The sequence below is a fragment of the Aethalodelphis obliquidens genome, unplaced genomic scaffold, assembly GCF_003676395.1.
Source record: "Aethalodelphis obliquidens isolate GAN/ISIS:26980383/991018 unplaced genomic scaffold, ASM367639v1 scaffold1, whole genome shotgun sequence".
Taxonomy (NCBI): Eukaryota; Metazoa; Chordata; class Mammalia; order Artiodactyla; family Delphinidae; genus Aethalodelphis; species Aethalodelphis obliquidens.
The window spans coordinates 22,871,413-22,889,348 of record NW_020837945.1 but is presented as its reverse complement, the minus strand read 5'-3'; the positions used below and the strand labels follow the sequence as shown (position 1 = coordinate 22,889,348).

At 35.2% G+C, this 17,936-nt stretch overlaps 1 protein-coding gene across 4 annotated transcripts in view; it reads left to right on the top strand.

Annotated features, from left to right (window-relative positions):
- Positions 1-17,936, top strand: part of NCAM2 (neural cell adhesion molecule 2) — a 491,548-nt gene that overhangs the window by 293,845 nt on the left and 179,767 nt on the right. For 3 of the 4 annotated variants that reach the window (XM_027102098.1, XM_027102118.1, XM_027102107.1), the window contains one exon: positions 5,030-5,167. In XM_027102098.1, coding sequence (XP_026957899.1) covers positions 5,030-5,167 — 138 coding nt within the window. Of the gene's footprint in view, positions 1-968; positions 1,005-4,031; positions 4,039-5,029; positions 5,168-17,936 lie in introns of those variants that run through there. The other variant, XM_027102127.1, reaches the window with a different exon arrangement.

The window sequence follows — 17,936 nt, the reverse complement described above, 5'->3', positions numbered from 1 at the left end:
ATCAGCATCTCCATCTTCCCTGAGCAGATGATCCCTCCAGTTAAGTAGCCAGATGGAATTCAAGCCTAAAGACAGTTCATTCATTGGCATCCATGGACACTGGAGGTTGCCCTATAATATCTACTTTTTGTAATTTATTTGGGGATAAAATCTAATGATTAATTGTCTGAAAAAAAAAAAAAGACAGTTAAATCCTCAAAGCAAAGATTGATGGTCAAGTACAGGGCTGATGGAGGAGTGATGCTTCTATGCTACAGCTTACACATTTTTCCCAGTACCCAAGGATGAAATGCTGTGAAGTTGGAATTCCATTACGGCTCTACTCTTTCCTTGTCCCTAAAGCTTCAAACAACTTTTCTAACTGCTCTGTACCTAATTCGAATTCTTCATCTGTAAACAGTAAATTATTATATGCATTTTGAACAACGGTTTGAGTTTTAAGTAAGATAGACTCATAAATATTTGTTAACCGAATGAATACAATATTTGACTCTATATCAGATTCTCAATAAATAAGATTTATTTTTCTTGTTCCTTCTCATTGAGCTTTTAATTCTTGGGAATCAATTAAACATAGAAACTTAACGCTGAGTTGCAGGGAAGGCAAAATCGATTTTTTTAAAAAGGACGTAAAATTTGTTCTGACTTTGGGATATAAAGGATGTAGGGGAATTGTGAAGATGAACGAACTTTTCTAACCTTTTAATATTTGAGAAACTTGCCACATACTTCATTATCAAACACTTTTTACATTCATAACAGATTTATAAGAAGTAATATTCTTCAGATTTTTATACTTTATGTGATCCTTTTATTAAAACTAATGAAATAAGATTAGGTTTACAACCATGAAAGGAACATATATGGGGATTTAGAATAATGCAGTGTGTACAGATAACTTTCTGAAGCCTTAGTGTGGCATAGGAATAAAGTTTAAAGTCTCCATATGAAACAATGAAGGTTTGAAAATGTCCATCTTATTAACCATGCTTTTGGTAGCAGCTGTGTGACAAATACGCATTATTAATGTTCCCACAGACTACTCAAAGTGGAGGTTTACCATGTTGTTTGTTGAAAGGAAATCCATATGGTAAAGAATCCAAGTATTTAGGGAGTAAAGGTGACATTTTGTTATAAAAGTTGAATATCCTGACTTTTAGTCTCAACCCTGATGGAAGGATATGCTATTGCAGTTGCCATTCTACCTCAGCCATTTTTAAAGTTATCTCTGAAACTTCCTAAATGTTTTGAGCATTTTCTAATGAAGTACCCTTTAGGCATCAAAAAACTATGGGTAAAATCATCTTGTTCAATAAAATTTGTATGAAATCTACTTCCAGTATAAAAAGTCATTCAACAGTTATTGAACACTTAGTATATTTCATCTAGTGTACTAGAAGGTGGCAATTCATGGTTTAAACGATGAACAAGTCCACTACCCTCAACATATTAATAATCTAGTGGAAAAAATCAATCAATGAAAGCAATGTATATTGAGGTATATTATAAGGAAAGTGCAGTGATAGAAGATGATAAAGAAAGAGCACCTGAACTAGTTAGGGCAGAGGAGAGTGTTCAAGGTGCCTGCTGAAGAGAAAAGCAACCTTTAAAGATGAAAAGGGATTATCCAGCTAGAGAATGGTGGGGACTTTTCAAGAGGAGAGGACACCATATGCAATGGCCCAGAGGTGAAAGCATGAGTGACACATTTCAGAAACTGAATTAAGTTCATTATAACTAGAATTTATGAATAAGTACAACTAGAACACTTACAATAACTAGGATTTGTAAATAAAGACTAATAAGAAAGGAAACTGGAAAAGAAGGTTGAGCCAAGTCAATATGGCCTTGACGTCTCTATTGAGAAGTTTAGAATCTATCCAAAGGTGACATCACTAAAGGGTTTTAATTAAGGCAGTGACATGACCTAATATTTATTGAGAAGGATATCAGTGCTTCAGTGAGGAGAATGAATTGGATGAGAGTCAAGGCCAAGCTCCAGGCAATGAGAACAGTTCAAATCCAAATGAAATAATTGCTGAGGGAAAAGTAGATTCTAGACTAAGAAATGATAAAGGGAGAAGTGATAGGATATGGGTTTGATTGGACATGCACACTAAGAGAGATGGAGAAGTCAAAGATGACTCAAGGAATTTGCCTTGGGCAACTAGCTCAATGTAAAGACCTGTGAAGACAGAACTGGAGAGTACCGTATGAGAAATTTCAGGTGGAGCTAGTGAGCCAAATTTTAAACATGCTGAGATTGAAGTATTTACAACCCTTCTAAGTTCGTACATCTGGTTGACTCTTGCACAATTCTGGAATCACAGGAATCATCTGGTCTGAAGAAAAATTGTGAATCATCAAAATATAGGTTGAAGGCATAGGAGCAGATGAAGCAAACCATTCAGTGGCTGTGGAATGAGAAGAAGAGGGGACTTTTAAAAAATAACCTGCTTAAAGAAACATAATGCTTAAAGAAACATAAAGCAGACACGTTATTGTGTATTATTTGATTTCATTTATTTTCTTACTGCAATAATGAAAATGTGGATGTCTGTAAAACTGAGATAAATAGATCATCTCTAATAGTTAAATAGTTCCAATATCCATAGTTATGTGTGATTGATTGAAGCAGTGCTTTCTTCAAATGCTTTTTGTAAATACATATTAATAATGCTCTTTGGTTTGAGAGTTTGCTAACATCATTCCATGGACTTTACACATATACTTAGAATTTTTAGTTGAGGATGATACATATTTTAGTGAGTTAGAAAATATAATATTACAATGATTTAGTTATGACTCATTGCATCCCTCTCTAAATTTGAACTTTTTAATTCATACAGGTGACCCATGAAAAACACAGGGGTTAGGGTGCCGACTTGACATGAAGTCAAAAATTCAAGTATAATTTATAGTTGGTCCTCCTTATCTGAGATTCTTTCGTATCTGTGGTTCAGTTCTGCATCCTCAGATTCAGTCAACTTCGGATTGTGTAGTACTGTATTTACTATTGAAAAAGATTCCCGTATAAGTGGATCTGCACAGTTCAAACCTGTGTTGTTCAAGGGTCAACTGTAATTGCTGCTCATTCTAATTTCCAGCAACACACTTGAATAGAGTTTTTTTACATTTATTTTGAAATATCATGCATTTTTAAGAGTTCTGAGTTATTCCAGGACTTATTATAAGTTATATTTCTTGCAGATTGCCTTTATTTCTCTCCAGTCTCTTCTTTGGTGAGAAAATTTACCAGGGGAAAGCATCTGCATAAACATTTTTGTATCTCTTCTTAGGGTCACCCAAAAGGTGAAATAAATATTTAGGGAAAGTTTATACTTCCTGGGCTGAAAATTGTGTATCTGTAGACTTGTAACTGGTATTTTCTTTCTGAGGTAGCCTCAGAATCTACACATTTCCATTCCTTATTAACTATCTCTTAGACAATCAATAACCACATGCTCACCTATTTTAATGACCTTCTATAGTCTGATAACTTCCTTATTTGTATTTAAAACCCAAACTTCTACTTTGACTTAAGGAATTGCTGTGAAAAATGAACCCCAAATACGAATGGCTTAATGTCATAGCAATTTATTTCTCACTCACGCAAAGTCCAATTGGCAGCAGGGGGAGAGGCAGGATTCTACCCTTCCATCCTTTCAGTGATCCAGGTTGAGGGAGGCTCGACCATTTTCTCATGTGGCTTCTGTGTTTGCCCTAATACCTCTATTAAGCCAGCAAATAGGGGAAGAGCAATAAATACTGGAACAGTCCCCAAAAGTAGCTTTAACAGTAGATATCCAGAGGTGGGTACCTTAAATTAATGACATTTCTGCCTTACCAAAAGTCCCAAAGGGGTCAAGGATGTTTTCTCTTATTCATCAATGTATCCAAATACAGAACCTAGCAAACAGATGATGTTCGATGATATCTATGGATGAATTGAATAATGAAATTTAGGATATTACATTTGTAACATGTATCAAAACAACTGGATATGAGAACATTCTTTACTTGATAGGAAGGGGAAAGGTGTTAAGACTGCAAAGACTGCAACAAAATTGTGATGATTAAAAACTGAGCCAGGCATTATGGAAAATACTGTCAGGCTGAGATGCTACTTAGGCTAGCCAGGTTATTTTCAACAATCAGCTAATGCATGCCCTATAACAGCTTAGTTTTGTATTTATGCATGTGCATATACTCACACATAAAATGGAATCTATGTAAAATTAATGAAGTCTAATCTGTTCCTTCCTAAAATGGATTATCTTGCATTTAGAAAAAAATTTTTTCAAATAAATCTGAGATATGACAATTTTATATGCCCTCTACATGACTTGAATATTATTATATATTTTAGCTGCCTTCTCAGGGTATGTGCAATTATTAGTTTAATTATTGTGTGAGGAAGGATATTCAGTCAATTTTCTAACCCTTTTCCTTACCCAAGTTGCTACATATTTACAGTCAAAACGTCTTTGTGTCTGCTATATCTGATCTCTCGGCTTTGTTCTTTTGTGTATCATTTCTGCGTTCAAAGTACCAAAGGCAAAATAATAGCCTAACCATTTTATGTGGAAATAAAGTCTTGAATGTATTTTTTTTTTTTTTGCGGTACGCGGGCCTCTCACTGTTGTGGCCTCTCCCATTGCGGAGCACAGGCTCCGGACGCGCAGACTCAGCGGCCATGGCTCACGGGCCCAGCCGCTCTGCGGCATGTGGGATCCTCCCAGACCGGGGTGCGAACCCGTGTCCCCTGCATCGGCTGGTGGACTCTCAACCACTGTGCCACCAGGGAAGGCCTTGAATGTATTTTTGAAAAAAATGTGTAACCAGGCAGTGTAGAGTGGAAAAATTGAAGTCATGAAATTATATTTTACTTTCAAATTTGAATTTGTTTGTTAATGAAAAGTTTGATAGTGTCAGACAAGTTCCATATTTTAACACTTAGCAATTTAAAGCATGCTGGACTCTGCCTTCAATTACTGATATAATTTCCTCCCCTTTGCTTACCTTACAGATCGGTTTGCTATCTTAGCCAACAGTAATCTGCAGATTCTTAACATCAATAAAAGTGATGAAGGTATATACAGGTGTGAAGGAAGAGTGGAGGCTAGGGGAGAAATTGACTTCCGTGATATCGTCGTTATTGTTAATGGTAAGCAGATAATAATTAGTATGTATCTTTGTGTTGCATTTAGCAATATGTTTATTAAAAGGGCAACCATGTAAACTCAGCACTCAAGACTTCCCTAATGAACCTCTTCTAGACCTAGAGGAAATCTCCTCAGCTCTAGGGTAGAATCTGTTACATTGTATTACAGCCTCAAGGGCAGGATCTGTGACTTATTTAACATTGTCATCCTCCTTTACAAAGAGTCTATAAGGGAGTAGTTGCCTTTTTCTGGCTTTGTAGTTGTTGAAAGTATGTCAAATGAAATACAGTAAAGTATGATACTAGATTTTACTTTTAAATTACATTAATTACTTGCTTCAACTAATTAACAGTATTTTCAAGTTTTACCAAATTAAATAATTGAATACATAGTTACCCTTTGAAATATTAATGGACGTTATTAGCTAAGTTTATGACATCAAGATGACATCTCTTCCTCCAAATTTGGCTACTTTACTCTATTGCATGGCTGGGTTAACATGACATTCTGTGAGGCAGAAGATAGATTAATGTTATCCTAGTTATCTCCACTTTGGTAATCTAATGTGTCACCAAGATGCGCACTGTATTTCTTTGACATCTATCAAATATACTCTATTTTCCCTACCATGCCTTCCATGAGTGCTGCCCTTTCCAATTCTTTTTTGTATTTTTCTTGTGTGGCTGTAAGTTGTTTGTTTTCTCTACTCTCAATTTCACAATTCCAACTTTCTGTCCTATCAACCTTTCAACACTTAAAATTGTCAGTGTTTCCCATTACCTTCAAGACAAAATAAAAACCACTCTTCATGGTATAGGAAGTCTTTTATGATCATCAGCTACCTTCTCTAACCATCTGCTCATAGGTAGCCCGTGCTTCAGCCATATGGAAATACTAGTAGTAACACTACACAAATGCACTTTGACTTTTTTTTCTATTTTAAAATAAATTAGAAATAACCATAATCACAGGATTCTAGAAGCAGAATGTAATTTGTTCTTTCTGGAATAGACAAAATATGAATTTAAAGAGTTAGCCATGAGTTTTCTATCACTTAGGGCTGGGAAGGGGAAACATAAATCAGTATCTTCTTCCATATCCTATGCACCTCCCACCATGATCTATCTCTCCAGTTTCTTGAAGAGACCGGAGAACAACACCAGGAATAGCATATAGATCTAAAAGAGTTATTTGTTTTTTCCTTTCCTGGAGTGAAGGTATTTTAACCACAAAATTCATGCTGAAAGGTAAAGAGAATATTAAATCACTGAGATTTTTTTCTCTCCTTCTCTAAGTCTATAATTAATTGAGATGTATGGATAACATAATGGAATAGATCAGATGGTTATTAGGCAGGTGGGTAGAAACTGCACATGCTCATGGGTGAGTCCAAAGTGCCAGGCCTTCTGAGAGAAGACTTTGAGAGCCTTTTTTTGGTGTGCAGAATCTGGTATTTATCGAGTGCTATCGTTGATGGAAGTTTTGGCCTTCAGCCCAAGAGGAAGATTTCAGTGCATGAAGAATAGGTTTAAATATGGAGATAAGTACTATGTTTGTAACTGTATCTATATATCTATTTTTATATCTATAAGTATTTCTAATATCTTTCCCTCTTTATTATGTACAATAAACAAAGGTAACTTACAGTGGCTATTTAGTTTCTTCAGTATTGACTTAACCATCTACTGTCCTTTGTTTCCGAAAGAATCTAAGGTAGGAAATATACGTGTATTTTGTCACGGGCAAGACCTTGTGTTCAGTATGCTCTTATGAAAATGTGGGTTATAATATTAGTTAATAATATAAAGTTTTTTAGAAAGGACTAAGTTTATAGGAAGCAGTATATAAATATGTACTATGCTGTATGTTATATATGTATGTATATGTAAAATTATGCATATGTTTTTACACTAAAACATTAATTTGAGTCTGATGTGAAAAAGGGACTGTCATCTGGCAGGTGTAGCATATTTAGCCTTTATTATCCATTCTGCTATTGTAATTTCTACTTTAATATAGTTATAACATGTTCTAATCTATCTCCACACTAGATTATCTGTGAGTGTTTAAATGTGATTACATTTTTCTTGAAGGATTATTTGGGTATGAGTGGGTTCAATTAACAAAGTTTGAATCTTCAAGTCTATCATGATCTGCATTCAATCTGGAATATTTATTTCTATGTCTATACTTATTATTTTGGGGTTCATAAGGAGATAAACACTGGAATGTGTTCTTTGTGCAACTCACATCAATCATGTATGTAATATCCTGTTGTGACTGCATCACACTGGCCTCCAAAGCAAACCATCCTCCTTCCACTCCCACTTTTCCTCTAACAGAATCAATTATATGTCCTAATCTGACCTTCTTTACTAGAACACTGCTTTATCTCCATTTCTTCTTATTAGTCACATTTCCCTGTTATGGTCACAAACTCCCATATCTTAGAATTCCTGGAACCAATTTCTTCAAAGTAACAGTGTTCACAAAATCAACCTTCGATTTATTCCCCTTTCTGGATGATGCATTTGGACCCTGTCAAGGGAATGCATTGACTAACGCCACCAGACAACTGTGCTTTTCTCTCACATTTTGCCTTTACTTCAGTCAGAAAAATCATTCTCTCCAGTCTTATTGACTCTTGCCCTGCTTACCTACTCCTTTTAAATCTTGAGCCCTCTCTAAAAGTATCCTTTATCATTTACCTCCTACAAAACCTCTTGCAGACATTCAGTGAAAACTTTGAGGTTGCAAAAATTAATAATAAAATAAAAGCACCAACTTTATCCACATTATCTTATTTTTCTTCAGTTACAATATTTGACTTATTACATGATTTTCTCCCCAGTTTATAATGCATACCTCTCTCTTATTTGATACTAATTTTTATTCTTGCTAATTTGGACTTTATCATGGACCCTTTTCAACTCCTTTCATCTCTAAGTATATTGAAGTCCCAACCAAATACTCCAGTCAAATGTTTCTTCACATTCACTGCTTTCTTGCCAAGTCCTGCCTCTGGAAGAAGCTCTTCTTTTTTCCATTGTTTGCTCTTTGCAATTTTTCCCTCACATTTCCTTTCTTCCAATGCATAGTCTATTTTTTCAACAATTAGTTAAAAGGTATCCTTGCTAGTTTATAGTACCAGCCATACCAAATATTAAAAATCTTTTTTTTTTCCTTAACTCCCTTTATGAATTTATTACGATATTTCTCAATGCCTGTGTATAGTTTTTCACAAATCTTTATCTCCCCTCCCTTTAAGAGGTTATACATCACTGCTCATTGCCATGTGAAGTGTGGTGCTTCCAGTGGAAGGATTTTGCATCTCCACCCAATTGATGATATGACTTGCTCTGGCCATTGGCATGTAAGCAAGCATGATACACACTATGGCTGAATTAAGCTTCAAGAAGAATCACATATTACTTCTCTTGTACTTTCCTTCTGCCATGAAACTAGCATGACCCTAACAGAGACTTCTCCTTTACCTTGGGCATCATGGAGAAGACACGTGGAGCAGAGTCACAGGTGATCTGCAGGTGCAAACACATAACATAAATAAGAAGTAAAACACATTTTTAAGCCCTGAGATTTGAGTTATTTGTTATCACAGAAAAGCAGACAAATTCAATGCCAGTGGCTTTTTCTTACTTAAGGAATTTAAATGCTGTCTGACCTAGGAATACATTTGAAATTACTTCCCTGAGTGTGCCTCAGACATCTTATAATCCCACTTTCCCCTGACGGTGATCATTTCTTACAAATTTTTTAATTACCTTATCAATATATTGGGAATTCAACTGAATGAATATTTTGACTATAGTTTTGATGTTATTCTGTATTGCACTTATATATTTATTCAGCAGGTAAATGAGAAGTGCTGGCTATATTTTTCATACTTTGTTAGGCTCAGAATACTAACAGATCTAATAGAGCATTGTATCCCTCAAGACACTTACAGTTTTATCTCAAACACTTAAAATAATCAACTTTCCTAAAGTCCCTGATTGTTTATGGTGCTGCTGAATACAAAAGCATATAGTAAGAGCATTTTTTATAGATATTTACAGCCTCTTTTATAATAAGAAGGGGAACCTAATGTAGCACAAGAAGAGACTTGGTATTTGGGATAAATCTATTGATGAAAAAGTATTATTTTGTAGAACAAAGAGGGGAAATTATTGTAGACAGATAAAATAGCATCTGCAAAAGCAAAAAGAGTGTAGGATGTGAGAAAAGATCTAATACCTTAACTGTTACAGGAATATGAAAGTTTTAGGGAGGGAGTGATGGTGATGTTAGCCAGTTGGTTTGGGGATTAGGTGGAGATGTAGCTGCAAAGCAGGAGGGGCCAGATAATGCGGGGCTATGGACTTTCTTCTAAGAGACAAAGATGAGCTGCCATTTAGGAGCAGGGTACCCGAGAGAGAGAGAAGGATGGAGGCAGGGAGAAGAAATGAGTTCAAGTCAGAGATAAGTAGGGTCTGTGCTGAAAGACAAAGAAATGAAGAGGAAGGTATATAATCAGATAGTGTTTGAAACAAAGTCGTTGTGCTTACAAGTGTGTCATAGAGGCAAGAGCAATAAAGGCTTAATTTCAAGACTTCTAATGTGGGTTCTAGGCTTCCAAAGTAGTAAATGCAAGCAGAAGTGATCAATAAGTAGTGAACTGAAATATATCTGGTAAATTTGGCAATTATGAGTTTACAAGAGACAGTATGGTGAACAATATCATTTGCATGGATGGGTAACATTCAGACTGCAATGACTTAAAGAATAAATGTGCATGTACATTAACTGAATAAGAAAAGTATTGAAGGTACAGCACCTATTACCTCAGCTTGTTGGAACCAGCTATTAAATGGGAAACATTAAAAAGTTGAATGAGGGGCTTCCCTGGTGGCGCAGTGGTTGAGAGTCCACCTGTCGATGCAGGGGACGCGGGTTCACGCCCCGGTCTGGGAGGATCCCACATGCCGCGGGGCGGCTGGGCCCGTGAGCCATGGCCGCTGAGCCTGCGCTTCTGAAGCCTGTGCTCCGCAGCGGGAGAGGCCACAGCAGTGAGAGGCCCACGTACCGCAAAACAAACAAACAAACAAAAAAATGTTTAATGAGGACCAGAGGAAGTGACTGGAGTGTTAGGACGTTTGTAAGGAAGATATACCTTGAACATAAAGAGGATATATTTTATGCTGAGCCTGGAGGAAATGACTCAAAAATGGGTGAGAATGTGGGTTGATTTACAGGTAGGTCTGGTTGATAATTTGAGAGAAATCTTGCCCCATGAGTTCAGTATTCTGTTTCTAATCACTGACTTCACTCATCTACCAAACATTGATGTACTACTGGTATTTTCCCAATATTTTTCAACATATGTATATGTGTTCATACCTGCTCTTTACTGGATCTTAGGTAAGTTTTCCAAATGCCTAAAACCTTTCTTTTCATTAACTTCCCATTGGCTAACTTGATTTTATTATTATACCTTATTACATTTTTATTAACTTGCTGAATTTGCTGGCCATCTTTTCTATACATTTCTGAACTCTTTTTACTAGATAATTGACTACACACACACACACACACACACACACACACACACACACGCACACACTTATACACAAATCATGGGTAAATTTTTAAAAAGAGGATCAAAATTCTCTTGCTTTAACCCATGCCCATTCTGCATCAGATTCCTAGCCCTTAGTTAAATAAAATGCTCTCCCAAACTACTCAAAAAATGATGAAAAGACCTGGAAATAACTTTTAAATTAAAAAATACAGCCAATAGAGTGTGTTTTTTTTGTTTTGTTTTGTTTTGTTTTTGCGGTACGCGGGCCTCTCACTGCTGCGGCCTCTCCCGTTGCGGAGCACAGGCTCCGGACGCGCAGGCTCAGTGGCCATGGCTCACGGGCCCAGCTGCTCTGCGGCATGTGGGATCCTCCCGGACCAGGACATGAACCCGCGTCCCCTGCATCAGCAGGCAGACTCTCAACCACTGCACCACCAGGGAAGCCCTAGAGTGTTATTTTTGTAAAATGTTTTTTTAAAGTGTAATGATTCATTATTTTCTGAATCTTTTGTAAATTTGTGAAGAATGATCCACTAACTGCTGGCTCAGACTTGGGATAATGGAAGCAGGGACAATTGAGAATAGATGAAAAACACCTAGAAGTATAATTTTAAAGCAGTTGTGTCTTTAGTTTTCCTTCGAACATTAAAATCAACAGTTGATGACAATGGCCAGAGATATTTTTGCAAGTAGGTATCTGAATGTGTACCTCTATTCCCTCAGGCAGTGTATTTTATATTCCTACCTATTTCTATCCAGTTCTTAAAGTTAAGAAAATTAGGAGAAAATACTTTTCTTTTTATTAAAAATGAAAAGTCAGACTTTTTCTCTTTAACTTTTATGCAATGTTATATAATGTAAAACATATATACAAACATAAAAGACAGTAAACCAACCTCTTGTATATCAGTAATATAATTGACTCAAACATGCAGAGAGATATTTTAAGTCAGTTTAATGACTGCAAGTTATGAGAGGATTGGTAATTTATAACAATATTATATAATATATAATTCACCGAAAGGTCAAAAAGTAAGCATTTATCAAAACCAGAATATTTTCTAATTTGATAAAACATTTTTCTTCCTAATTATTCCACTTAATTTCAAAGATTAGCAATCTGGGAATACAAGGAAAGAAAAAATATATTTTTTTCTCCTTAATACTTATCCAATCATTATTTTAGAATTTTTAGATAATAGAAAATTAGGTAGATTGATAGATAACCTACAAATATCTAGGCACGTGTTTGTCTTCTCCTCAGCACCAACAATTAATTGGTGTGAATAGTTAATAGTTAATATAGCTTCTTACCTTTTCTTCTATCTTTATTTCTCTTCTGCCCAGAATTTCCTGAGTACACTTAAAGTGGAACAATGTCATATTTGAAAGCCTATAGAGAAGTATGTATTTATTTTACAACATATTATTTTTAATCCCCAATTAAAAGAGAAGGCAGAATTTTCTCATTGTTTGAATCAGAACCCTACTCTGAACTCACCTATCTTCTGAATGGCACCTCTTGGTCATGTAGGAATTGTTCCTTTTTATTTTTTCTCTAACATTTGGTCAATAAATACAGAAGTGAATCCTATCATTTGTAAAATAATAACAACACTATCTGAACAACAATAACAACGACAACAACAAAACTTCAAGAAATCTGTAGAGGGCCAGGAGATACTGTAATAATGAAAATTTTTTAAATTCCATGGAATCAAACAGTAACTAAAAGTTACTACCAACCTACGACCTGACATTGTGGAAATGATTGACCTTCAGCACAATTAATGTCTAAATTACTTTGGAGAGACATGCTCTGGATACTTATACTTTTACAAAAATCATAGGATATGATGCAAATAAATAATAAAGTCAAGAGTAACTTTAGTAACTTTAGTTACCCTTTAGTGCAGCCCATTTTGAAAAACAAACATCTTGAATGGTTCTCTTGCTCTTTTGATCAGCCACACTCTCACTGTCCTTTATTCCCTATTTTCTGATCAGTATGGCCAGAGTTTTATTAGTTATATTGGTCTCTCAAAGAAACAGATTTAGTTTCTTTTAAATTTTACTTGTTTATATTTTATCAATTTCCAGTCTGATCTTTATTGTTTTATCTTATCTGTGATTTAACTTGATCTTCTTTTTATGTTTTTTTAAATTTAAACCTCAAGGCACTGATTTGAATCCTTTCTTCTCTCCTAATGAATACATTTGATGCTCAAGAATCCGCTGTATGTACTGCTTTAATATCCTTCCACAACTTTCAACATGTTGTGTACACTTTGCCATTCAGTTCAAAACATTTGTAATTTCCCTTTTATTATTTGTCCTATAGGTTATTTAGAATTGTGTTATTTAGTTTCCAAATATTATACATGGGGATTTTTCAAATACTATTCTGTCATAATTTCTAATTTGGTTCTAATGTTATCGAAAAGACACTTTTTGGATTTAGATCTTTTCAAATGTATTTGCTGTACAGTAGAACAGAAAGTGTAATCTGCTGGCTTGGTTGGAGTTTTGGTAACCATCAGTAGTTAGGGTCAATTGATAATGTTGATCTAGTCTTTTCTATCCTTTTTTAACTTCTTGTCTACTTGCTCAATAAGTTATTAAGAGGAGGCTGTTTACTCTCTAATGAAAGTATATAGATTTGTCTATTTTTCCTTGTAATTATAGCAGTTTCTGCTTCATGAGTTTGGAAGCTCTGTTACTATATGCATAGAAGTTTAGAATTATATCCTCTTGACTTCTTTTTTAATAAGAAGTGATCCTGTTTATCCTTGGTAATAGTCTTTGCTCTGAAACCTACTTTGATATCAGTAAAACTAACCACCTGTCTTTTAATTAGCATTTCCATGGCATATATTTTTCCTTCCTTTTAATCTTAACCTTAACCTAATTGTTTCTCAAGGACAGTATATAGTTGGGTCTATTTCTTTTTTTGTATTAATTCTAACAGTCCCTGCCTTTGTATTGGAATGTTTACACAATTTATATTAAATATCTTATTGATTTAGTTGGATTTAAGTCTTGCTATTCTTCTATTTTTCTTATCTGTTTTTTGTTCCCTTTTTCTTCTATTTCTGCCTTATTTAGATTTCAGAGTATTTTTAATCCATCATTAATTTTCTATTTTGGCTCACTAGTTATAGTTTATTGTTCTGTTATTTTAGCAGTTGATTTTCACAGTCATTTTTCAAGTGATATGATACTATTTCACATATTGAATAATAATACCCTCTTCTAGCCCTTGTGCTGTTGTCATCAGATTTTTTTATATCAAATCATGTATTAGTTTTCTATTTCTGTGGTAACAAATTACTACAGATTCAGTTGCTTGAAGCAATGCAATTTTATTATTTTCCGGTTTCTGTAAGTCAGAAATCCAAGTAGACTCAGCTGGGATCTGCTCAGGGTATTAAAAAATATAATAATACTATAATTAGTTTTGCAATTTTTATAAAATCAAGGTGGTGGAAGGATTGTGTTCCTTGCTGCAGGCTCTTGGGAAGAAGCTCTTCTAAATTCATTTAGGTTGTCGGCAAAATTCACCCTCTTTCCACTGTGGGATGGAGGTTCTCTTTCCTTGCTGTCTGTCACCTGGAGGGGCTGTGCTTAGCTTTCAGAGGCTTTCCCCTGGGTTCTTGCTCCAGTGCCAAAAACAGTGCCTTAAAAGCCTTCTCAGACCTGGAATATTTCTGACTTCCCTTCTGCTGCATCTCCTGACTTCCTCTTCCAGCTGGAGTTCTCTTTGTTTTAGGGCTCATTGATTGAATAATATAGGATACTCTTCCATTTCAATGTCTAGGATCTTAATTATATCTGCAAAGTCCCTTTGCCCTGTAACTTAATGTATTCATAGATGGCTAAGCTTAGGGCACTGACATCTTTGCAGAGGAAGGGGCATTATTCTGCCTACCATATCTTCATACTATATGTTTCTTGTTGTTGCTGTTGTTGTTTTCTGCTTTAAATCAATTAGCTCTTAACATGGCTTAATTAATAAATAAAACAAGGCTTTTACATCTATCTACATAGTTACCATTTCCACAGCGCTTTATTTCTTTATGCGTATCAAGATTTCCAACTGGTGTCTGTTCCCAAATGCCTGAATGACTTCTTTTAGCATTTCTTACAGTGAAGGTCTGCTGGAGATGATTAACTTCACCTACTGAATGTTTAAGAAAATGTTTATTTCACCTTCATATTTGAAATGAATGTTTGCTGGCTATAGAATTCTAAATTAACAATATTTTAAATTTCAGTAAATTAAAAATTCTGAGCCATTATTATTGACCTGTGTGATTTCAGATCAAAAGTTTGTTCTCATTCTTATTTTGTGCTCTGTACATAAAGTGTACCACCCACTTGGTCCTTGCAGATTCTTTTGTTTCTGTTTTTTGCGGTATGCGGCCTCTCACTGTTGTGGCCTCTCCCGTTGCGGAGCACAGGCTCCAGACGCGCAGGCTCAGCGGCCATGGCTCACGGGCCCAGCCGCTCTGCGGCATGTGGGATCTTCCCGGACTGGGGCACGAACCCATGTCCCTTGCATTGGCAGGTGGACTCTCAACCACTGCGCCACCAGGGAAGCCCCTTGCAGATTCTTGATGTTCTTTATAACTTGTTTTAAGCAATTTGGATACAATATACCTTGGTGTAATTTTCTTCATTCTGGTACTTGGGTTTTCTTGACAAACTTGAGTTATACTTTTTACCAAATTTGGAAATGTTTTGGTCATTAGTTCTTCATATATTGTTTTTTTGTCCCACACTCCTGTGAGACTCCAATTTCACATATTTGAGGCCACTTGAACTTATTCCACAGTTCCCAGATGTTCTGTTTTTTGTTTTGGGGTTTTTTTTTAGTTAGTTAGTTTTTTTTTTTCTTTCTGTATTACTTTTGGGATAGTTTCTATTGCTATACGTTCAAGTTCGTTAATCTTTTCTTCTGCAGTGTTTAATCTACTGTTAGTCCTATCTCATGTACGTTTGATTTCAGACACTAGTTTTAATATGTACAAATTTATTTTTTAATTATCTTCTAAGTCTCTGACATGATCAATTTTTCTGTAGATTCTTGAACATATGGAATGCAGTTATAATAATTTGACATTTTTGTCTAATTCTATCATCTGTGTCATTTCTGGGTCAGTTTTGGTTGACTATTTTTTCCTCCGTCATCATGTCTCATGTTTCCTGCTTCTTTGCATGTTTCCTGCATCTTTTCATGTGCTTATTTCTCACTTGTATATCCTCTTGAGTGAAATGTCTCTTCATATCCTTCCCATGTTCTAATTGGATTTTTTCACTATTATAGTTCAAGAGTCCTTTATAAATTCTATAAATGCATTTTTGCCTTCCAAACAGCCTCTTTAGTGATGTTTCTGTTTGTCTTTTGCACATTTTCTTACTGTTGAATTTAGATTATTTTATATATTTGAATACAATTCCTTGCTCAGATTTGTGATTTGTAGGTTCTTTTTCCCGACACTGTGGCTTATCTTTTCATTCTCTTAGTGTCATTCAGAAAGCAAGAAAAAATTTAATTTTGAAGTCCAATTATTAATCTTCTTCTTTTATGGAGCATTCTTTTGGTACCATGTCTAAGACGTCTACACCTAACCCCAAGTTACAAAGACTTTTTTCTCAAGTTTCTTTTAAACTTTTTATACTTTTATGTTTTAAATTTAGGTCTTTGATCCATTTGGGGTTCATTTTTTTATGCTTCAATGATTTTAACAAAGCACAGTCAGCCAGTGAGACTGAGAATCCCCCTAAATGTTGCCTCCACGATCCACTCTAAAAAACTTCAGCCCAATACGGGGCAGTTCAATAATTAAGATTAGCCTTTTGGCTTTTTTTGTCTTCCAGAGTGGTAGTTTCTTATCTTCCTCACATGCATATAATGGGCCACTTTGTAGAAAACTTAGCAGGACTCTTGTCTCACGCATTATTATTATTTTTTAATTGGTGTATAGTTGCTTTACAATGTTGTGTTAGTTTCTGCTGTACAACGAACTGAATCAGCTATATGTATACATATATCCCCTCCCTCTGGCACCTCTCCCCCCCCCATCCCACCAATCTAGGTCACCACAGAGCACTGAACTGAGCTCCCTGTGCTATGTAGCAGGCTCCCACTAGCTATCTGCTGTACACTTGGCAGTGTATATATGTCAATCCCAATCTCCCACTTCATCCCCCCGTCCCCCCCCTCCCTGTGTCCACATGTCCGTTCTCTGTGTCTGTGTCTCTATTCCTGCCCTGCAAATTGGTTCATCTGTACTATTTTTCTAGATTCCACATATATGTGTTAATATATGATTGGGGCTCATTTTTATGTAAGAAGTGAGTTCTGTGCTTCAATTCACCTATTTGCATATAGATATCTAATTGTGGAAAAGCCATTGTTAGACGACTATCCTTTCTCCATTGAATTGCCTTTGCACTTTGTAAAATAAAACTTTTAAAACATAGTTGGATTATAGGCATCTGTTTCTGGACTCTTCCATTCCACTAATCTATGTTTCTATCCCTGTACCATTATCATACTGCCCTAATTATCATAAGTTTACATATACCTTAAAATCAAGTAGTATGATTTGTATGACTTTGCTCTTCTTCTACAAAAACGTTTTGCAAAATCTAGTTTCTTTGCCTTCCATTTAAACTTTAGAACATGTCTGTCTACGAAACAATATACTGCTGAGATTTTCATTAGAATTCTATAGAGTCGATATCAGTTTTGGAAAATTTTATACTTTTTTTGTTGATTCTACAAATGCATGAACAAGGTATGTCTCTCCATTTATTAATGTATTTTGTTCTTTTGCTTCTTCATGTGACTTTTTGTAGTTTTCAGCATTCAGATCCCATACATGAGTTTTGTTTGATTAGTATCTAAGCATTATATTTTTGGAACTATTGATATGTTTTTTAAAAAAAGAATTGGTTTCAGTTGTTTCTTGCAAGTATGTATATTGAAATATGATTTTTTGTGTATTTTTCTTATATTCTGTGACTGTACTGCATACATTTTTTGTTCTAGGAATATTTTTGTAGATTCTTGGATTTTCAATGAAATCAAGAGTGCATCTGCAACTTGTATTAAAGTTATTTATTCTTTTCCAATTGTATGCTTTTTATTTTTATCTCTTACTTAGGACTGCATTTGCCTTCCAGTA